Source organism: Lepidothrix coronata, unplaced genomic scaffold (genome assembly GCF_001604755.1).
Source record: "Lepidothrix coronata isolate B3197 unplaced genomic scaffold, Lepidothrix_coronata-1.0 Scaffold94, whole genome shotgun sequence".
Taxonomy (NCBI): domain Eukaryota; kingdom Metazoa; phylum Chordata; class Aves; order Passeriformes; family Pipridae; genus Lepidothrix; species Lepidothrix coronata.
The window spans coordinates 2,932,430-2,956,329 of NW_016690274.1; the positions used below are offsets into that span (position 1 = coordinate 2,932,430).

At 37.8% G+C, this 23,900-nt stretch overlaps 1 protein-coding gene across 4 annotated transcripts in view; it reads right to left on the reverse strand.

Annotated features, from left to right (window-relative positions):
• Nucleotides 1-3,898: 3,898 nt before the first annotated feature.
• The window catches only part of PCMT1 (protein-L-isoaspartate (D-aspartate) O-methyltransferase), a 37,674-nt gene continuing 17,672 nt past the window's right edge, over nt 3,899-23,900 (reverse strand). For 3 of the 4 annotated variants that reach the window (XM_017822000.1, XM_017821998.1, XM_017821999.1), the window contains exons 5-8: nt 21,283-21,403; nt 16,488-16,573; nt 14,607-14,776; nt 3,899-6,142 (exon numbers count right to left, since the gene is read on the reverse strand). In XM_017822000.1, coding sequence (XP_017677489.1) covers nt 6,130-6,142; nt 14,607-14,776; nt 16,488-16,573; nt 21,283-21,403 — 390 coding nt within the window. In that variant the 3' untranslated portion in view covers nt 3,899-6,129. Of the gene's footprint in view, nt 6,143-14,559; nt 14,777-16,487; nt 16,574-21,282; nt 21,404-23,900 lie in introns of all 4 variants that reach the window. The other variant, XM_017821997.1, reaches the window with a different exon arrangement.

Consider the following 23,900-nt stretch of genomic DNA (forward strand, 5'->3'; position numbering starts at 1 on the left):
TTCTCTGTGTACTAGGAGAGGTCATTATAATTTGTTTTGTCAGTGTATTTTAATGTTGATCAAGATACATATTTCACTTAGACTGCTTTTTGAGTTTTCCTCTGTTTTGCCCTTCAGATCACCTTAAGGGTAAAAACTACTTCAGAGTAACAAACAATACCTAGGTTTGATCCATATTTAGAAGTAGGGGTTTTTTTCTGTGATATGGGTTGCTTGCTGCCCACTTTTGCAGGGGATCCTAGCCTGAGCATCCCTTAATCATTCCATAGCACTGCGGGATTATAGCAGGGGCAGTTCCAAGAGCACATTTGCAAAACAAAAAGGCTGAAATAGGTCAGTGTGATGCTCTATTTGCTTTTCAAATCCCAGATAAACATAAGAGTTTCAATCCCAAGCTGCACAGAGCAAGTCAGAGGCCCAAACCAATAGCAATGCAAACATGCCATCCCAAAACAAAGAGAGAGCCTTTCTAGTAAGCCCCAACAGAATCCACAGTCATGCATCACTGAGGTCTGTGCTGGCTGCTTTCATGAGCATTGGGAATTGGGATTTTTTGGTTTCTAATGGCAATAGCTAGAGTAACAGCAGAGGGAAAACGTGGAAAAGATTCAGAGAGTGATGACAAACATAAAAACCAGACAGAGGCAATAAACACACAGTAATTACTATGAAAGAAAAAAGCCCATTAAACAATTGGCCTGAGCTCAGTAAGAGGGAAACATGCTGTAAAAAGGGGATATTTAAAGTGGGGGGGAGGGGGTAAAGCACGTAGAAGTAATCTTGCTATAAGTTTTTCAATAGTTATTTAAGTCAGAAGGTGAACTGCACTCTGCACTGGAGTCTTGAAACACAAAGAGAAGTCTGGAAGGACTGGATCAGCACAAGAAGCAACTTCAAAACCAAGTTTTTAAAGATACCTGCTAAAATTTTAATTTTTGCAGTTGTAAGGCTCCTGGTTGACAGTTATAAACCACTCATAAATCAACAAAAAATGTATTTTGAGCAGACAGAAAGGTTCAGTGAAGGACTGAGTCACAGTTTGCTTGGCCAATAGAAATGTATAATCCTGTTCTAGGGGGCAGAGCAAGAAACTTTTACATAGTTCTTCACAACTAAATGCACTAATGCACTAAAGACATGCATTAAAGGTACCTACACTTGAAAGAAATAACTGGACAACACATATACAGAGGGAGCAGGGAATTTGAATGGGTGCAGGACTGGAAAGGACTTGAAAGCAGGCAGCACAAAGGAAGTTTGGCCTATAGGGAAAGCATCCCTGAAGGCTAATTCTATGCACAAGAGGTAACTTTCCTGATGCTGCCTCTATATCCAGAGGAGATGAGCTTCTCTAGAGCTCTAGTCAGAGCAGTAGCCTAGGCAGATGCTCTGAATCACCCATTCCCTAACCAGAAGCCTTTGAGAGTGTCCTGCTAATCCATAAGACACCTGCAATAAAAGTTACTGATTAGTCTCAGATGCCCCTTCTCCATTATGAGCTGAAAAAGGATTTGGCAGAACACGGTAAACAAGAAACTTAACCCATTCCTACTAAAGACACATAAGATGGAAACATAAGCTTAAACATGGCTAAAAAAAAGACTTCAGCTTCCCAGTAGCATCAGGGAATGTTTTCAAGAGTATCATCAGGTAATTTGCCCAGAAGCATATGATGAAAATGGCTGAACTACAAAGAAACATTAGAAGATCGAAGTGAGATCTCAGAGAAACTGTTTACACTCTTTATGAAAACAGTCTGTTGTTGCTAAAACAGTTTTGCTAAAAGGCATGGGATTAAGTGTCTCAAATTTTCAAGTTTGCTGTGATGAGACACAAAGTGAGTTATTTTCATTTTTCCTTCCTGAAGCTTTCAGGCAATTTTCAATGGGCAGCTGGATCTTCTCCATACATATTTCAGCATTAACTATGGCCATTCAATTCATAATTTAAAGAAATACAATTTTAGTTCCTGAGCACATTCTGCTGAGCATCTCATTAACACCGTGCCAGGAGCATGAGAACAATAAGAGCCTTTCATAGGAAAGCTCAGAGCACATCAGCTGCATGATGAATTTGTGCTGTGTAAAAAAACTACCACCTGAAAAAGAAAGCAGCCCTGTATGTCAAGGATGAACTGTGGGAGGCAAACAGGTCAGGCAGAGGAAAGTTTACAGCACCTCTGCCTGCGTAAGGCCAAGTTTTAGTCCACGCTGATTTCCTCAGACCTGGCTGAAGCACGGAAACCCAAACCTTGCCACCAGGGGGGCTCTGAGCACACAAGCACATATTGTTTACAGTAGAGGCAAAGAGGGATTATGATATCTAGAGTGTCTCTGCACTTCCCACAACTGGTCTGCAACCTTTCACAATTATAAGCAGATGGACAAAAACTCAAATAGTGCCAACAAAGGCAAAGTGTACAAACCCACAAAATCATCTTAAACCCCATGCTTGAATCCATTTATTGTACACCACAGCATTTAAACTCTAACTTACATCCTGAAATGCAAAAGACCAATTTCAGACCTCATCATCTCCTGCATCCCCCTGTGCACATGATGCCTTTCGGGCAACACTTCCCCTCTGTTGCTTTTCTTTTTGTTTGGTTCTGCATAATGTGCTGGTGTGACCTCACCATTCACCTTTTTTTCTGAGCCAGGACCACCCCACGTTCACTTCAGCAGAATACCTCTTCTTAGGACATTGCCTGGGACAAGGATCAAGGGTTCCATAAAGGTGATTAGAATTACTGATCTTTTGAACTGCATCATAATAGGATCAAATTCAGCTAAACAGAACCAGAGATATAAATCATGAGCTTGGTTTGCATTACTTCCATCATGTCAAAATCAAGAAGGAATTGAGATCACGTCCTCTTTCTGTGAACTCCATTTAAATCAAAAGCAGCACATCCTAGGGCACATTGAGAAAAAGGAAGAAAACACTGCTACTGTTAGAATGTGTTAACACCCTTCTTCCTGGCAGGAAGGAGAGTACTAGTTCAGACTTTTCCTCTGGCCATTTTACTTTACCTCTTTGTGCTGACGGTCAATTCCATAGTCCCTCCATACTCAAAAACCCTGGAGCTTGTCACTCTGTCACAAAAACACTGTACTCGTGGAGAGAACTGCTGCCAGCTGGAAGGTCCAGAGCCTACCACGTAGAGGCCCCCTGGATGCCCGTTTCAAACTCGCCAACTACAAAACATTTCAGGAACCATCCAGGTGGCCTCCATCAGCAGTGCTGGTGCACACGTGCTGTGTGCTAGTTTCCCTCCAGAAAAAAATCATCTAATGAGCTCTATGCCCTCAAGCTAGCTGACCACTTTGAATGGAAATAGTGAATAAGCAGATCATTCCTGCTGTGTAAACAGAAAGCATCCATACAGCACACTAAACTTCTCTGTGGAGCACCCACAAATGTTGGTGCATTTTGAAGACACAGGTATTGGCTCTTGGTTCCGCTGCTCAAAATCTGGTGGTCTTCTACTGTCTAGATCCTGGAAACAACTGGACAAGTAACTTGGTGGTTCAGCCAATCCATTCTCCCAAGCTGTTCTAGCTTAGAGGTGATAGTAATAGCCCAGAGATCATTCTCTCTGAGGTAGCTGGATTCAGCTATGGAGAGCAGGCAGAACTGTGCACAGGAAGAGCCTGTTCCCCAAAACACACAGATGTGAACAAAATAAATTCCAAACAGACATGTAAAACTCCACTTACATCCCATATATTATTAACAGGCTTTGTAACTGCTACAATACATTAACTGACTTAAAATGGACACATAGTTCTGATCAATTAGTAAACTAGTATTTTTATACCTAGTTGCTTTCTTTTTGGACTTGTGAAGTCCTGCTGAAAGTTAGAAAATCAACCACAAAACCAGGCAGACACCTAGATACAGCTTCCTCTCAATTTGTTTTATTTGGCAAAGTAGCAATTCAGACAGTTCACACAGCACTTATTCAAGCTCTTCAAATCTTCTGCATTTCAACTTGTCCTCGTCTCCAAGTTTTTACTTCAGAACCATTGCTCCATCATGGAGGAGTTTCCATTTTCCAATTCCTAAATGCTACTCCTGGATACTCCTTTCTGTCCGAGTACCTTGATACATCCCTTGATATAAATCCTCAGTGGAATGGGTGCACTACTCCCAACAGCCTTGGTCCCTGAAGCCTTACACCTCTTGAAGTGGTTCTCCCCAAAAAAGTTGTCAGCGGGTCTCAGTTTTAACACCACTTCCAAGTCAGGCTAGCTTATTACACTGTGTCCAGAGACAGGAGTTTGGATACAGTTGAGCTCATATCTTTCATTTAACTGATTAAATTAGTGAGAAGATGTAAATAAAGCTGAACTCAAATTGAAAGATACAGTGACCGGAAGGTTGAACGTTAGCATGCATCAGTTAAGATATTTCACTTCAACACCAAGAACTAGATTCACAGTTGATTGTGGGTTAGTACAAATTTGTCAGACGCAAGTGGGTTTTTCTGGATTGTATTTTCTAGAATACACACTATATTAATTTCTTTTTAAGATTAATCTTGTGTATGTGCTCCCAGGCTGCAGTCAGATCAGGAGGTGGTACTCTAACTTCCAAATATCTAAATTAAGTCATACATATCTTTTACAGAGGAATAGGATGGGGCTGACCCTCAAAAGGAAGGTTATTTAAAATGTTACTTTTTCATATTCAGAGTCCTTTGAATTTTAACCTTTATGCTTCCAGGGATTAATCTCAGCACAAATTATTGCTCTTCCACCATAAAAAGTTTTTTTTTTTTTCATTAATCACTATGGGTTGCTTTTATGCAAGTTATTTTATTCTTTAATGTTTCTACCAAAAAAAAAAATAAATGATAACATGCTGTTTTATTTCTGGTTGCTCAAATCTGAGTAAGATGACTGAAGACGCGCTTTCCCCCTTTCCCAAAGCAGCCCACCTTACTGTACTGCTTCACGATTTGCTGTTGGCATTTTACAATACCAAAACAGAAAACTTAGGACAGAAAAAAAAGTTTTATAGCCTTCCAACTATTCTTCTATATGAAAACTGAACAAGTGCATCTATCTGTATGTAGGAGTCCATGATTCTTTCTGCATGTATGATGTTTTCCTTGTACAACAATTTAGAATTCACTTTCTAAAAAGTCAGAATTTTTCCTGGGTGCCCACAGTTAGAAAAATGAGAATATTGATACAGCAAATGGCTTTGACAAAAGCAACTTTCTTTTAGAACCAAACGGGATTTTGTTTTTTAATAAAGAACAAAAGGCAATCCATATCTCAGTAGTCTACTACACACTGATCCTAGTCTTCCACACAAGCACACAACTCCCCTTTTGCTTTTAACATCAGTTGGCAAAGCAGCATTGCATAAATTGTTCAGTGATCGGGACACAGCTTATATCATATTTATGGATTTAAATACATGTGTATCATACCAGTAGTGAGCTATAAACCAAAAGAGAATTTAAAGATTCCATTAATTAATTTTAGAAGGAAAGGGAAAACCATGCCTGTTATATCCAACTTGAACAGGAACGTTTGATAAGAGCGGCCACCCACCTCTGATGTCTTGAAGTTTAATATATACAAATACCTGGTTTTAAGGTAAAAAAGCAGCTGATTGTATCTACTACATGCTAGTCTATGACATCATGTCAAAAGCTTAAAAAGGAAGTTCATCTCCTTTTAGTAGCATCTAGCAGACATCAGAACACAGAAAACCTGGTATTACCTACATAGTGTTGTAAGGTGCACAGAAGCAGTTTTACCAAGGGACACAGGAGCCGAGAGAAGTGAGTGTTCAAGTACCCCCATCAAAATTAGAGTTCACAAGCTATAGGTCTTTATCTGCAGTTTTGCAGAAATTCACTTTGAACAGATGAAAGTGAAATAAAGGCATGTTAAATAAAACAGTGCCCACATAAAACTTTCCACCATTTCTTTATCAGATTTGCCTTGAGCATCTAAAAAAATAAAACAAACACCACGCTTTTCCATGCTGATAACAACAGTATAACGAAGTCCAAAACAAGCTGCAATGCTGTTGGTTTTCAAAAAGCTTTTAGAACTGGAGATGAGCAGTCCACTGTAACACTATGTTTGGGTCAAGATGATGTAGCTTTTACAATTCATCCCTGTAGAAAGAAAACACATGGAGTTATGTTTCTCCTCCCTTTGGAAATCATATTTGAAAAGTTTTGATATTGAATCAGATTACATTTAAGCGCTCATGCACATCAGCAAAACTTCAGAAATCTCTTCAAACATTTAAGAAAAAAAAAAAAACAAACACCAAAGGAAAGGCAACAGCAATCCCATATCATCTATACCATCTCATTCTATTATGTGATTTACTGTGAAATATGGGTCCCTCTATTTTACATTTAATGGATCACTTGCTTTAATGAACATCCCCCACACTGCACAGCTAGTGACACAGCTACCTGTCATCCAAATTCTGCTGGCTACACACTGGCAAGAAACTGAGCCAACTTACTAGACAGAGTACTGGCAAAAACCATCCTCTGTAGCTGCCAAAAAGGCAAGTTTAGCTTCAGCTATAGTCTCTCAAGAAAGCTAAGAACACATTCTTGCATCGACATAATGCAGTTTGTACCACTTAAGTTTATTTATTTCACAGAGGAGCTTGATTACCTCCTGAAGGAGCTATGATAAATCAGGAGTAGGTTATGGAAAGGGTGGGGGTAGGGCAGGATGCAAGGGGGGATGTACGTGGGTGTATATATGTGTGTGTTAAAAGGAGATTCAGTTAGGAGAAAGGAGACATCAAGAAGTCTCTCTAAATCACTGCAAGGAATCTAGAAAATGCAGGCATTTATTCCTGCAGGACATTTCAAACACACTAGAACAGGAAACCCATAGAACCCATATTCTAACTGTAAAGTTATCATATAGTAGTGATTTGTTTAAGTATTCCTAAAGCACTAATTTTAATGCAAAATATCTACCAAATTTCAAAGCTGTGCACTGTCCTGCTAAGAAAATCGGAAAACTCAAATAGAAGTGTTTGCCTTTTTTTTTCCACAAGGCACAAGCAATCTATAAATTCACAATGAGCTTGCTGCAATTTTTTCTTTTAGTAGATGCATCACTCTCATTAGCCAAAGCAAACAGTGTCTGAGTTAGGAAAAACTTCACTTATGTGATTGCTGGCTCAATACACCGGAGTATTTCCAGCTATCATGCAAACTAACACACAAAAATATAGTTCTACATGCACAAAAACAAAACTTTTAAATTACAAAGGTATTATTATCCTTCAGGAATCATAGAGCATGGAATGACAGCATGCAAAACATTCTAAAAGCCACTGAAAAGCCTGTAGAAACTAGTGCTTAAATGACTAGTTTTCTATCTAACGCAGTTGGGATGCAAACCTTGTGATTTGTGAGGGATAAATATTTGCATTCTTTGCACTTTGTACGGCCTCCTAATAGTAAGGTACTAATCATACAGCTTCAGAGTGTTGCAGTAATTACAGACAGCAGAAAAATGCAGAAGGAGGAAGAACACATCTTGGCAGGGGTAAAGAAAAATCTGTTTATAGCCATAGGTTTGGAAGCTCTCCATATTTCCCTATCTCACAGAATGGGTATTTGCTTACTTTAAACAGATAAAAATAAACAAACATCTGATACCCAGTTTAAAATGCAGCACCAGTGAATTCAGGACAAGTGTTTCATTCATCCTTAATGCTTCCAGGAGCTGCATCATCAGTTAATATTCACAACTTCAAAAAGCATATGTAAGTAATGACTACTGCTATTGCTGGTTTAATCTCATATGCCTAATTGTGGGTGTGATTTTCATCCTGATTCCTATCACATACTCTCACAGCTTTATGAAAGCCTGGCCTTTTACTGTGACAAGCAATTCTTAATCCTTCAAACCCAAGCTAGATCCTCAAGAAACTGTAAGTCTAAGAAAAATTCTGTATTTACTCTGAAACTATTAAACATGGTCATTTTACCCAGCCACCGACGTTGGCAAGGTTTTTGCATAATGCTGCTAACTCAATGTATGCAAAGTGTGGGTTTTTTATTTTACAAAATGGTATTTCCACTTAAAATACATAATTATTATATAAATATATAATTTAAAATAAACTATTCTTACATGCCAATGTTTTAATTGTTGGTATTTTGCATTGTTTTACCATATTCCTGGCCACTACATCCTAGATGTGACTTTCAAAATAAAGATTTTCATATTCTGTTTATTAGAACATTTACTGTATTAACGGGATCAGGTTCCCTCAAGAGATTTTTCATTTGTTCTTCTCTGCTCATTAATCTAACAACAGTACGCCAGCCCAAAACAATCCACGATATACATATTAAAATTATACAGCATTTATTTTCTACTGCTAAGAGAAGCTGAGCTTGTATGTGCATTATCAGATTATATATATTAAAAAGTTTCAGAAAAGTCTCAGATCACCTAGTAGGTAACAGTTGCCAGCTTTCTACCTAAAGTGAACAGCTTGCAGATACAAATACAAAATGCAAACCAGCATCAGCTAACCTGAACTTCAGTTGTATGGATCAGAAGTTTCCAAGCTGTGAAATCCACCAGGTTTCCACTAGTGATAAGAATCAGGATACAGGCCTATCCTCCCAGTGGTAAATTATACAAAGCTTAAAAGGAGACTCAAAAGACGACTGCTATTTCCCTGTTAGAAATATCCCGTTGTCCTCTAGAGCCATAGGAAAGATCTACTAACTAATTTGTATTTTCCCCCTTTTAATGGGCATGACTATTTGCTATGATTCTTAGACAATTTGCGTAACTGCCCTCCACCTTCATATATGCACTTCTTCCAATCTGCTTACTAGTTCCTGCTTAGCAAGCAATGTATATATTTAGGGTTTAAGTCACCACAGCAGGCCTTCTCAGGTCCTTGGAATTCTAGAAAGAAAACCACTCATCTCTCAACTGTGGCATCAAAGCAACTTCATAAGCTCAAGTAAAAGCAAATTTCAGAAGTCATTAGCTCAAAATTACTATTCTAGAAATAAATTTAAGAAAATTTTTAAAATTTTGGCTTACTAGGAGGGAAAACATATACATGTATATTCCACACTTCCTATGGTGAGTATCCAACAACAAACCAAGAAACATTCTCAGAAAAATCTAATAGGTAGCATTTCAGGTAAATACCAGTTTGTAATGAAAAAAAAAAAAAATCACAAATCTTATCAACAATAAATTTGGGATACAATTCAGTCATGTAACTTTGCAATCCCTCACCACCTCTTTAACGGAAGGCAAATTAAATATTTGAACAAGCATTTATAAATTTATTTGAAGTCTGTATCTCACTCTTTTAGATCCACTTCAATTTTCTTCTCATTAGGCAGCACGACTTTCCCTTTTCAATACATCATTCATCTATGAAAAACATGCTGCCACTACCGATACTGAAATTCAGAGTGCAGCCTAACAGGAATTAGAAATACAGTACATACCCACTGTTTCAGCAGCCAATTATTTCTCCCTTTATAACTTTAAAGGCAACTAGATGCAATATTTAGACTTGTAGCATTTTAATCTGGAAAGGTGTTACTATAAAAATATTTATTATTTACTATGATAAATCATAAAATTGAGAGAGTCGGTTTAAATGATAAAGGAATTTTCTCTGCAATCTACTGTATCAGTTATAGCACATGCATTTTTGTGTAACTGTATTTGGTTTGCATGGCCAGGTTTTGGTAGTGGGGCGGCTACCGGGGTGGCTTCTGTGAGAAGCTGCCAGAAGCTTCCCCCATGTCCAACAGAGGTAACACCAGTCAACTCCAGGATGGAGCCACCCTGGGCCAAGGCCAAGCCAATCAGGAATGACAGTAACGCCTCTGTGGTAACATTTTTAAGAAGGAAAAAAAGTTGTTGGGCCAATCACAGTTGCAGCTAGGGAAGAGTGGAGTGAGAACATGTGAACAACTCTGCGGACACCAAGGTCAGTGCAGAAGGAGGGGGAGGAGGTGCTCCGAGTGCCAGAGCTGAGGTTCCCCTGGAGCCCTTGGTGGAGACTGTGGCGAAGCAGCTGTGCCCCTGCAGCTCATGGGGATCCACTGGGGTGCAGAGATCCACCTGGATGGGGAACTCATGGAAAACCCATGCTGGAGCAGGCTCCTGACAGGACCTGCATATCAGTGTAGAGAGGAATCCATGTTGGAGCAGGTTTGCCGGCAGGACTTGTGACCCCTGTGGGGACCCACACTGGAGCAGCCTGTTCCTGAAGGACTGACCCCATGGAAAAGTGACCCACACTGGAGCAGTTCATGAAGAACTGTAACTCGTGAGACGGATTCACACTGGAGAAGTTTGTGGAAAACTGTCTCTAGTGTGAGGGACCCCACACTGGAGCAGAGGAAGGACTCTTCTTCCTGAGAGCAGAGGAAACAACCTGTGATGAACTATCATAACCCCCATTTCCCTGTGCCACTGTGGGGGAGGAGGTAGAGCCCAGGAACGGGAGAGGGATGGGGGAAACATGTTTTTAAGATTTCTTTTACTTCTCATTTTCCTGTTCTGATTTTGATTGGCAATAAATTCAGTTAACATCCCCAAGTCCAGTTTGTTTTGCCTGTGATGGTAATTGGTGAGTGATCTCTCCCTGTCCTTAACTCAGGAGGCTTCTGTTATATTTTCTCTCCCATGTCCAGTTGCAGAGGGGAGTGATCAAGCAGCTTTGGTGAGCACCTGGTGTTCAGCCAGGGTCAAACCATCACAATAATACATTTTAAGTTTAACAAAAAATATTTTGTGCAGAGATTGTTTTTGCCAAAGTAAAATAATCATTACTCTGCATAGCCTGAGGAATTCCATGCAAACAATACCTGCTAATTTCAAAGAAAATTGGACGACTAACTCATCAGGGGCATTTGAAACACTGAATAAGAGTTTCTAATCAGAACCATATTTTAATATATCCTAATAAATACATTTTCTAAATGAGTGGTTAATCATGTTTTATGTACAAGTAAGTGGGATCCAGTAACAGCCCCAGTGTAACCACTGCAGTTTTTGCTCAGAAAGGTTACACTGTCATAATAATTTTGTATTTTATCAGCAAATATGAATTTAGCATGACATTTATAAATAATTTCTACTAATGCAATATTTTAAGGTTAAAGTAGTTGTTAACTTTTTTAACAGCTGCCTGTCTGGAAATCAAACCCAAGACGAAACACAGACTCATTGCTAAGTGTTACTTAGATTGTTATTCTCTTATTTCTCTTTGTATCAGCAATAGTAGGGCCAACAGGACAAGGTATACCCTGCAGGTATTTAAGAGATGAGTAAAAGTGGCCCTTAGGGACATGGTTTAGTGATGGACTTGGCAGTGCTGAGTTAACAGTTGACTCAATAACCTTAAAGGTCTTTTCCAACCGAAATGATTCTATGGTTCTATGACTTTTAAAATTGTCTTTCCATATAAGTACTAAGCGAATTCTCACAGAGAAGTAAAACCAGAGAGATCCTAATTTACACAAAACCTGTCAATAAGGCAGCCAAAAAGCCATGCAACACAAGAGACCTTTTCTCCTCCCTACTTACCAGTAAGAAAAAAACCAACCCAATTGATAAATTTTATGTGAAAGGATAAACATCCTTATCAGTATAATCACATAACTGGGGATCTACTGCTGGATCTCTGGCACACTATGCATTGTTTTGTTTTGGACCAGAGATAGGGTTCCTGTGGATATTCTACTTCCAAGTGTCCAAGGGAGTCACATGAGAGGATTCCCACTAATATTTGGAACTTAAAAATACTACTGCAACTGAACCTAAACTAGAAAATTGGACTAAATTTAAAGAAATTCAACATTATTCACAAAATAAGATTCTTTATTTAGCATGACAATATAAATGTATTGAAATCCAAAGAATCTTTTCCTTCCAGCTAGTCCAGATTTTCTTTTGCTAGAAGTTCCAGTTTTATGTAGTGAAGAATGATACAAAACATTTGAAGGCAGGTTTGACTTCAAACACCACTTACTGTTACACCACTTACAGTGTTGTGCTGCTTTGCAAAGAGCATAGTGCAGCTCCATTAAGGAACTGTACTAACTTCTCCAACACGTGAATGGCTAAGCAAAAATTTAAGCAGCTTCTTTCTTGCCAACTGGAAGGTCTGGTAGCCTAGGAAATTGCTGCTGGCCTACCAATTGTATTTTGTGAAGGGACACCAATTCTTAATGTGATGAAACAGTTACCTGGATTAGGAATGAAATCACATAATGTAAACTAAAAGAATGACAAACTAAACACACGGGATTGAGTTACTCTTAAAAAGATGATTGTTTAATGAATTTTAGATCAACAACAACTAGAGTCTCTCATACACTACAACTCTCTATTACAGAAAGACACATAGATGCTCTTTCAGATGAGTCTATAATGATCTCTGCTCACAGATCTTCAACAATTAAAAAAAAGTTAAACTGAAATCTAGGAAGAGCAGAAAAACACCTCTTTCATCTTTGATGCCAGCATAGATAACAAATATTGATTTGTAATTAGGAGTTTGCTTAGAAGCAGCTGGCTGACCACATACTTTGGACTCATCAATAAGGAAAAACAACAAAAAAGAAAGATGTGGCCTCCTGTAAGGTCAGAAGTGCACTGGCATCTACCGTAGAAAATGGAATGGGAATTTTCTTCAGATCACAAAAAAGACAATTACAGAAAAAACAAACATTGCAAGAAGTGGACTTCTGAGATTCTCTTTAACAGAGATTTCCAAGTCTGAACCAAATTTAAATGTACATAGCAAGAAACAGCCTCTCTGCCTCTGTAAATCAAGTTAACCCTTCAGGCTAAGCACTTTTATTTTCTGATAACACCAGTGTAAATTCTTAAATTAAAAATAAATAAATAAAATCTAGAAGTATTTCAGGAAAGAACAGAAACTGGTAAGCAAATCTGGGGAAAACTTAACTAGCAGACAAAATGGAATACCAAACTGCACAGAAAAGATGCAAAGACATTAGAATTCTAGTCCTTAATACAGTACACCACCTTCGCTAGTAGCAAATTATAACCATTGGCATTCCAGAAACCCTTCTTACAAACAGGTTTTGTTGAACACACTTTGCTGTTACCAAAAAGACCCATATAGTACCAATCTGGTACTATAACCAGACTGAGTGGAAATGCAGAAAAATCTATAAAACCTCTCTGAAAAAAGGAAGGCTTAAGAAGAATACTTCTCTTTTCTAGAGTAAGCAGAGCACGGATTCCAAACTTAAACAGAATCCACAACATTTGCCAGAGGAGGAAACTGACCACAAAGCAAAATTTCTAAAGCCTTGCAAGAGGCAGGAAACCCCTGAGTACCACACTGAGGGAAAACTGGCAATATTCAAGGCCAAAGTATTCAACTGCATAACAAATAAAAACCATCTGAATAGCAAGCACACTTCACAAGCTTTGAACTAAGCAGTAACTCATTAACATTGTTCTTAAGAGTAATTTGTACATGGTGGCTATATAATACTCCAAGAAACACCAAAATGAGGTTTCCATAAGCAGCAGTATGCAAACTGCTTTATTTGTACTTTTAATGAATATTCTGATAGGTTAGATGTTAAGTATTCAGGTATCCAAATAACAAGTTATACTCCATAATATCGAGGTAAAAAAGCCAAAAATCTAAATTTAGGAGTTATAAAGCTCAAGAGTTGTTTTCAGAGTTCAGTGCACATCTATGCCCTTCATTAATGCCGATAATACATTCACAAGCATTTTCTGCCAGGAAGCAAAACAGCGCTGCTGCTTTGTTCATTCAGATACTAATGCCTACCACAGCTTAAGCTGACAGCTGTGTTACATCTATGTTACTGGTTGTTCAATTCAGCAAACTGGAAGGCTTACTACCTCTAGAAAGGCCTTAGAGTCTGCTGTGTTGCCAAACACAAATACATCCCCATCAGAGACACATGACATACTTCTAATAACATATCTGAGAAAATTTTCTGGACATTACTCAACTACCTTTATATTTTAGGGAAGAAAAGATTACCTCCTCCACTTTTTGATACTTGGGGGCTGAAGGAAAAGTGCTTACGAAATTATCTATATTTTCCGCAAAGGATTTTACAAAAACTTTTCTTCATTTGTAGCATTTCACAAAAATAAAAAATGAACACTCAATTACCACTAACGTACAGGACAAAACAATATTTATTAAGAAAAATTTTACACTTCACCCTAATTATTGGGCAACATAGTTATAAAAAGTTCATTAGAAGGGAAGTTTAACCTTAGAAAATACTGTATTTAAAACAACAAATAAAAATCTTCAACACACCAAAGACTAAAGAAAACACGTCCAAAAGACACAAAGTGCAACCCATGCAATATTTTTCTCCTGCTTTTAAATTAACTCAAACTTAGCATAACCTCCTTTTGTGATGTAATGCAGACTGAGTCACTTTTCATGGTATGGAGGAGCAGAAAGCAATGACAGCAGCAAAGACAGGCCTTGCAGTCTATCTGCTTAAAATTCACACCCTTTCACCTTGCATGTGTGTGGAAGAAGTAAGTGGAACAGAAAATCACTTCCACCTGGACCACTGCTTCTCTTTATCTGTTAAAGGCACATATATCACTCCCATCAGAGGCTTCATTTTGACACTGCCATCTTCTAGTTTGTCATACTGTTCGAGCATCTGGTTTCCCCCAGCAGGGCCAACTGGTAATATCAATCTTCCGCCAGGTTTTAACTGGTCTATAAGCTAGAACACAACACAGAAATTAGAATGTAACCAGCCACTTCAGAGAAGCTGGATCCAAAGTTTGTTACAGTAGATTAATAGCTTTGCCATTATGTATCTATCTACTTTTATGTAGTAGATAACTACTTCGATTAGGAAAAATAAGAAATGCACTGAAAATGAGAGTATCACAGCAACATGGTAAACAATTAGTATTACAGAAACATTCACAGTAACTTAATATAATTCTAAATGACAGTAAAATATTAATTTAATTAACTGGGTTGGTTGCGGTTTTATTTTTTTATATAAGGGGGGAAAACATGTAAATCACAAATTATTTTTACAGGAGACTCAATCTTCTTTTAACTGCTTGTTTTAACTGTTCAGAAGTTATTGTGCATCAGTAGAGGCCCATTGTCTAAAATTTTGGGGGTAAGTGATCTCCCCTTAAGCCCTCAGAATAAGATTTGAGATTGGTGATTTTTTAAAATTTCTCTTCCTGGAATAATTTTAAACTGTCTACAACACACTCACTACACCCAACAGCTCCTCTTTCAGTCTGTGAAATGAAATTATGAAACTAGTCTAAAATACATGAATATGAGTAAGATAAGTGACAAGTAAACAGAGTGTGTCAGGAATGCCTGGATTTTTTTTTTGGTTTGTTTTCATAATTAAAGAAGGAGGCTAATCACAGTAGTCTTAAGGAAAATTCTCTACTTCTCAGATGCAAAAAACCTTAATCCCCATTGATAACTAAAGTTATAATTAAGAACTAATAAGCTTTCACTTACTTTTTTAATTGTCATGTTAACACTTTGCTGAGAACACACCCCTACACATCCACACACAAAAAACCCCCAAACCAAAACAACAAAAAAACTCCAACAACAAAAAACAACACACACACACACACACACACACACACACACACACACGCACGTGCAAAAACATTAACCAACCAACCAACCAAAATAAACCCAAAAAAACAACCAAACAAAAAAACCCAACCAAACAAAAAAACACCCCCAAAACAATAATTAAAAAAGCCCAACAAAAAATCCACCACTGGTCCTTGTTTGGAAACATCCAATCTCTCTATAGCACCTCAAACTTCCAGTCCTTCACTATTCATCATTAAGATTTCAAAAAGCCTTAACTGGCACCTAATATATCAAAATCATGCTATATATTACCATTTGCTTCATGAAAGGAAGAGAAATAAAATCTTATCTGCCAGAATGGACTTCATGTATGCACATTCTAAAGGCCCTAGCTACTCTTCAGCATAAGAACTGTCCTGTATCCACTCTGAAAGCTACAAACACGTGGCACTGTTTGTATTTCCAGCTGAGCATTTACTTCCTCAACAAGCTCAATGCCTTACAACACAGGAAACAAATACTTAGATTTTGTAACTCAATGTTTGATAAAATTCAATTATCTTACAAAATGCAATGCTCCAGTTTGCTATTGTAATGGAGGGTTGCACACATGTAATTTTAAAGTATGTTTATTTAGAGCAAAGTTATTAGATCGTATATTTTTATCAAACCAAAAGAAAGCCCAGTTGTAAGAGACAAAAACCCCACACCATACAGTAATACCACACTGCCCATTGATACTCCCAGCAGTGCAAGTTGCCAAGTATTTTACATATAGATGCATGCAAAGCATTCTTTACAGCTAAGAGATTATGGAAACACACACATAAGACATAAAGGCTTACTGCTTGGGGCACAACTGGTGCTGCAGCTCCTACATGAATTGCATCATAGGGAGCTTCTTCTGCATATCCCATGCGTCCATCTCCCACTACAAGAAAACATTTTTTTAAAACATTTTCAAAAGGAGTGGAGAAAACAGCTAATTTATTGTATCTATAGGTAGATAAAAAGCTATGCTCAGATTTCAACTAAAGTTTTGCTGTGCAGTACTAATATAATGAAGTCAGTTTAAAAAAATTAACACATCTGTAAAATAGATGCAACAAAACATCCTCATATGTGCATACACATGCTTACCGAAGATATTAAATACTACTGAAGCACCTGAAATTAGAATGATTTATCATGAAAGTCCTTGGAGACACGTGGTCCACCTAGAAAAGATCCTAAAGTATTTATGTGCCCTATCAATTCCAATGCAAGTGAGTTTTCCCCCTTCATTTACCCTCTCAGAACATACATTTGCTTTGCCTTGTCCCCACACGTGCCATTCCTAAATATAACGCAAATCATAAGTCTGAAGCACTAAATGTCAGAAGCACATATCAGAAGACTCCAAAGGTGAGGAAAAGAAAAAGGAAGTGTTCCCATGGACTATATGCCTACAACTATGCCTGGCTGGCATGAAAGCCCACACCTACATTCATACATTATTGCAGTACCACACTAATCTTCGTGCACCCACCTTTGCCAGCAGACGGGCCTCGCTATTCTTCCTGCAGACAATCACTGAACTAACACAGATAGCCACATCAGACCCATGGCTAAAGTTCCAGGTGGCTGCTTGGAAGATGCTAGGAGTAATTAAGGTATTCAGAGGGTTACCAAGGCTGGAGAACTCATGGAGAAGCACCCTACTACAGATGTCTCATAGCATCCCATTTACACAGAAGGAAAGAGTAAAGCTTGAGCTTCTTAAGCCACTGAAACGTGGCAAACTAAACTGGACCCTGAGTTAAGTTTTGAAAGAAGATGATGTGAATACAGTATCCAGTATTTACAGAAAACCAATGAGAAATTCAGAGCCAGTTAGGCAGAGTCTCTCTGGAGTTATTTAGAAACCAAAGTAGTACACAAGGCTGAACCATCTGAACTCATACTCTGTGATTGTAGAAGTCCCCGTAATCAGTCTAGAAAAAAAAAGGACATTAGTGAGCACAGTCCTCTGCTCAGCACAAGTACAGTTGTTTGGGGTTTTCCATCTTCAGGCTGAGCTTTGACTTCTGTGCAATCACTAACATTACAGTTAATTAAAAGGCTGAAAGAGTCAAAAGAAGTTCTAAGCCCCAGTTAGGGGCTTAAAATTTGCCAACTTTTTGCCTGCCAACAACTCACAAGGCAGGAAAAAATATATGGTTGCCACAGCAGGTTTCATTTGACTTCAGTGATAGGGAGGACCATGTGGATAGCAATAATACCCTTCGGTATTCAAGAGTATACAGGAAGATCTGGACAGCTCCTTGTAACAATTAAAATTGAGGAGTTTCTCATCTTCCTTATGAGGTCCTAAAAGACAGCCCTGCCAGGACCTTCTACACCCAAAGCCTAAGGACTATAAGAACAGAGCACATTTCCTCAATAGCTGAGAAGCCTCTTAAAGCTCAGTGACATAGTTCCTCATATCATCAATTCTGACCAGCACAAGCTCCAACCAAGGGCCACAAGCAGAAGCTGCCAAGCAAGAGCTACCAATGCTTCCAAAGAACTCATCCCTATCAACCACCATTTCTATTAAGTCAGCTGGCAACAGATATTGCCAGTCAGGAAAGTTCCAGCATTTCCAGGGCTTAATCTCTCTGACTGCCAAACTGGGTTCTACTGGAACAACCACTTCAATGCAGTCAAGTATATAATTGATACTTATACATCTTAGTAATGCTGTCTGCCTCCTCTAAAGAAGTAATGATGTGTTACAGTATCAAGCTACCGGTCCACCAGAGAAGACAATGGACAAAGACTTCTTTAACTTATACACAGAGATACTGCTATGAATGATGTTAGTTATACAGACCCTCAATCCCTAAGATGCAGCAGCAGGCATCAGAGGCAGCGATCTCCAGTACTGCTGGCAAAAGAAGACACTGCCAAATCGAAGAAACAGCTGCGAAAGAAGCTACCAAGTCGTCTTCTGAAGAAGAACACACATATTCCGAGACATAAATGCACCTTGTGCACTGTCCAGAGAAGTCTGAATGTGACTTCAGCACATATTATCACTTCACTGACAGCAGTAAAATGGACCCAAAACATCTAAACACTTTGCTCTTAGAATCAATAGTCCAAACCATAGCTAACATCTTCAGAATCAGTACACACACACTAAAGAAAAAAAAAATTATGTTCCTTTATATGCATCAAGTACAGCACGGCCTTCCCTTTTAACATCCGCAAAAATTGTCATGGCTGCAGCAGAGATATATCCACCCACAATGGGAAGTCACGTTTACATATTTAGAAGGTGTAAAAAATAGTTAAGTCAGCATTCAATGTGATAAAAATAATTATTCAATGTCCAAGTGGAAAGAGCAGCCCCAAGTTTAAGCTTGTGGTGGCATCCTGAATAACACCACCTATCCTACTCATATCTCCAGTTACATGTAGCCTGTTAATGAAGTAATCATGGTGGTGGATGGCAGGTGGTGATGAAGGGGGAAGCAGTGTCAGGACTTCGTGACATGAGGGTTTTGTAGCTTGTTTATGAACCCAGAACTGATTTGCTGATCACAGTACTCAAGCCTTCAGTGTCTCTATGCAGACTTGCTTCATACAGAGTTGCAGCAGGAGCACAGAAACAGAAGAAAACAACTTTACTGTGGCTAGAATACCCTCATCCCCTCTGGCTATGTCTGCATCAGCAAAGAGTGCAGTACAATAGAAGCAGATCTGTACAGCAAAACAGTTTTTGCTGAGAACATGGTGTCCATGCAACACACACATTTCAGGATGATCATTTTGGTCTAGATCTAGTTTTATTGGCTTAATATCCAGTAACATATGACACATATTTGGTTGCTTCTTGGAGCACATAATCTTGTCTAGTGTCATCCAAGAGGAATCAAAGTTTGTGCTCTCCAGGAGTACTCTCGTGAGCTAAAGCGTGGTAAGTAGAACCACTTGAGAGATTCACCTCAAAGGCTTCCTCCTGATATTAATAGGAAACAAAACAAATAACAAGTATAAAAAAGAAAAACAAACAAACAACAACAACAAAACAGAAAAAAACCCACAAACACAAAACCACCAACAAACTAACATAGACCTGTTAGTCTAAGTATACCTATTTCCAAGTTCTCAGTGCAGTTTTATTGCTGAGACGCCCCAAAATAATTGTGATGCTCCTGAAATCTAGTTATGGTTTATCTGAGGTGTGACAAAGCAACGGAGAATGTCTGAAGCCTACTCATGAAAAGTCAGCAACCAACACACATAGTCTTAATTCATACAATTCCCATCATCAATTAATCCTGGGTTTTCACAGGTTTTTTTTTGTTTGTGTGTTTGGGATGGGGGTGTTCAGGTGGGGTGGTTTTTGTTGTTTTGTTAAAAAACAAACAAACAAACAACAACAAGAACAAAACAGCTCTCTGGATTTTTGCTCCACATCAAAGACCTCCCAGGAATCCAGAGCAGTTGAAACATTCTTCTCCACCTAATTCACAAAAGTGCTACTTGTCCATTTGTACTTTTCTAAGATGTACCTCACAAAAAAATATTCACAAGTCTCCTAATCATCCTGCTATGTAGTCAAAGATAATAAAGATGATGAGGCTTACTTAGAATGCTAGACTTCCAAGAGCACCAGAGTTTGTTTCAGGTACAACCAGAAACGTAAGTCAAAATTGCTCTTGTACAGCAACAATGGAAATTATTCCCCCATTCAGCTCTAACAGTCTAACTTCTTTTCCAAGAAGTTTTAAGACATAAGTATTCTCAGTGAAGGACACCATACTTATACATACTCATTTACAAAAAAAAAAAGACCAAGAATCAAAATGATAATTAATGTAAGAACCAAACATCACATAATAATTTTTCCAAGTACTCTTGTAGGAAGCCTCGAAAAAATCCAGACCTTCAACTTCTTTTTTAAACTTGATGAATAGAATAATGAAGGAATACTTTCCTCCTGCCAGCCTTGCATCTTCTAAAAGAACAGAACAAAAATTCATTTTCTTTTTAATAAAAACCCATTATTTAAAACAATTCACTGTCCTTATATCATTTTGGCATTATTTCCTCAGTAACTCTGACTGAATTAAAGTCGTTTGGTGTCAATTAACCACTTCCCTAACATACAAATACTGCTAATTTTAAAAAAAAGTGAAATAAACTTCAGTGATGGATACTGCCAATCTAATACTTTTTCCACTTGACTCTCTCCATGCAGCTTTCCGTATCAGAAGTATGAAGGCTTTGTTAAAACACTCAAATTTAGATGAAAGGACATTTATTCAAGAAAAGTTGTGAGTTTAATCCCAATTTTAAAAAGCAAATTTAACGTGACAGACCTTCAGCATGTAAAGTATTTTCACCAAAAAACATTTCCCTATTAGGCTTTTCTAGTAGAATGATTACGTATTCTTTAGATTACCAAAAGTCATAATCTCAAAATTGGTGAAGGATACTATTTTTCAAAGGCCTAAAGATGACTTGGATTTTAAAAATTTTATTTGGCTGTTCTTTCTTTGGTTTAACTTCTTAAATTAGAACTTTTAATCACATCCAATTCAGTCATTTTCAATCAGTTGCTAGAAAGAATATCAGTTTAATTAGTACGTATATCAGTCTGATGCTTACCAATCAGTTTCACTCTTCCTGAAGACAGCAATGTGGGATCATCCTTTTTGACATTATTTATTGAGTCATCTACTAGTTCTTTGATATGATCAATTCCTACAACTTGTCCTTTGGGACCAACCTGGAATAAAAATACACAGTTGAACAATTTCTGCTAGTTTTGATTTATTTACAGAAGGAGTATTTATATCTCTAAAATAAAAACAAAAACAGCAAAGTGGAAACATACATTCTTGACATTATTAAAACTACTGCTTGGAATGACAAATCCTGACTGCTAGAAGCACTTAGTAATTCATGTTTGTTGGCACAGTTTTATAAACACTTGTTTATAGTGATCTTTTTGAGATATGATTCAATTGAGTTATACTATTAGTGGAGATTTCTCTGAAGTTTTAGAAGTTAAATTTGATCATGTTTGTTTTCATTACCTGCTATAGAAAGCAAAGACAAAGACTAGAACTAATCTCCTTTTTATGTTGAACAAATTTACTTAAGGATTAAGTCATGCCTTCCATTCTAAGTTATCTCAGGAGTCCTATTCCCTCAGAAACAAATACAGCACTTAACAGTCAGGGACAAATTACCTTCCATCAATGCTTGCATTCATGAATCTATTTTCAGATTTACAGCTCTTCTCCACAGCAAGAACGGAACTTCTTAGAGCTCATAACTCAAAAAAGGTCACACAATTTCTGTGTATTCTGAGGGGGGGGAAGGTCTACTAGCAAAAACTTCTCCATTGCAGGTACTTCTTCTAGAATTTTGTCTTTGGTGTAAAAAAAATATTCAAGAAGAACCCACATCTTCAAAAATCTGACCCCTTTTAACAGGATTCAGCTCAAAGAACACAATGGCAGAATATGTCCTAGCAGCCCACACTGTCATGTAACTGTCTTTGGACACATTTGAATGCATTGGGTTTGTTTCTGTATCTTATACCGTAATGTTATTAAGACATGGAAAATTAGTAACTGGTTATGAATATCATGGGGAATGTTTTTTTATTATGAACAAGTCCTATGTTAAAAACTTCAAAGGAGCAGTGTTACCTTTTCTTTTCAAGTGGAACACCACTGGCCTAGCCTTTGAAACAGAGCAAGACACATAAGTTTTCACTATGACAACTACAGGTTGCTATTTGGAGGAATGCCTAGCAGTCAGTTGCACCATTAACTGGCAAAAGATCCAATGTATTCCAAAGGGTAACATCACAGAAATTAAAATTTAGCAAAATGGTCAGAGCATGAAATAGCCTGATACAGAGAATCTCCTGCTGCATGTCACAGCCTATTACACTATTTCTGAGTCCTCATCAATTACCCCTATTACCCTAGAACTCTGAAGTACCTGCAGTTGAGACAACAGCAAAATGGCACAATTTTTGGGATCTCCATGGTCTGTTAAGAATAAAAATATATCCCACTCTTTTTATAATTCCAGTACTTACAGGATGAAAACTATAATTCATTTATTTTGCCAGCAATCTTCAGAAGCAAATAAACTTAAGTTTGTAAGCTACATAGATAAGTTTATCACAGCAGTTTAACACAAAAACCCAAACAAAAATCTTAAAGATGCTTCACTACTCTAAGTAAACATAAAGCTTTCCCAAAGGTACCACAAATGAGATTATCATCATAGGAGTAAAGCTGTTGTGACATCAATGTGCACTCAGGCCCTTGTGCCACAAATGCAAGCTAAGTCCAGGTCAAAAGCTGACTGAGAAGCAACATCCAGATAGTCCAAAAAGCACATCCCCAACTGGATTTTGATTGCAAACACTCTACCATTAATTCCCACAATAAACTTCTTTCAAGTTTTTGTTACCGTTAGCAATGCTATCAAACAGAACAAAAGTATTATCCAATGTTTCACAAAGCACATGTCTGTAAGCCATTCCACAGCAAACCACCACGGAGGATTCATGACAGAAACACAACATTCATATGCCAATAAAAAGACAGTATGATTAACCTCAGCAAAACTGGAAAGAGATTTCCTTTCTGTGCTACTTCTGACTTCTCTGCAGCTGTTTTCAGAGAAAGGAAAGCACACAACCACAACTTAGCTCATGTCGAATGGCTATTTGTTTACACATTCATAACTTCAGTAAGAAATACATATAGCTTGGACAAAAGTTTTAATGCTTGTAGGATTGGAGTTCCCATGCAAGCTACTAGCACTTGATTACTAACTATAAAGTTAGACTAAAAATAATAGGCAGAAAGTGGAATAAGTGACACTTAAGATTTTCTCTAAACTGCAGTTTGATTAACTTATTTCAACTACAATTATTTTTTCCATTTTGCAGCTAGCACTTCGAAACCTAAATACTTTTGCTAGTGTATTGCCCAGTCCTAAACATTCTTAGCTGTTTCTTAATACAGGAAAGCAGAAGTGATTGCATTCTCAACAGGTTGGTGCTTGAAAACAGTAAGTAGCAAGGAGACCTACATGAGAATTTATCACATGCATTAGCACATTTCAAATTAACTTCTCAGAAAGACAAACCAAAAAATCTAGTTAGCAGTCTAATGAAGGTCTTTGCTAGTCATAAAGCAATTATAAAGCCCTGGAGCAGAAAAGGAAAAACTGATTATATTCCTCTACATGAA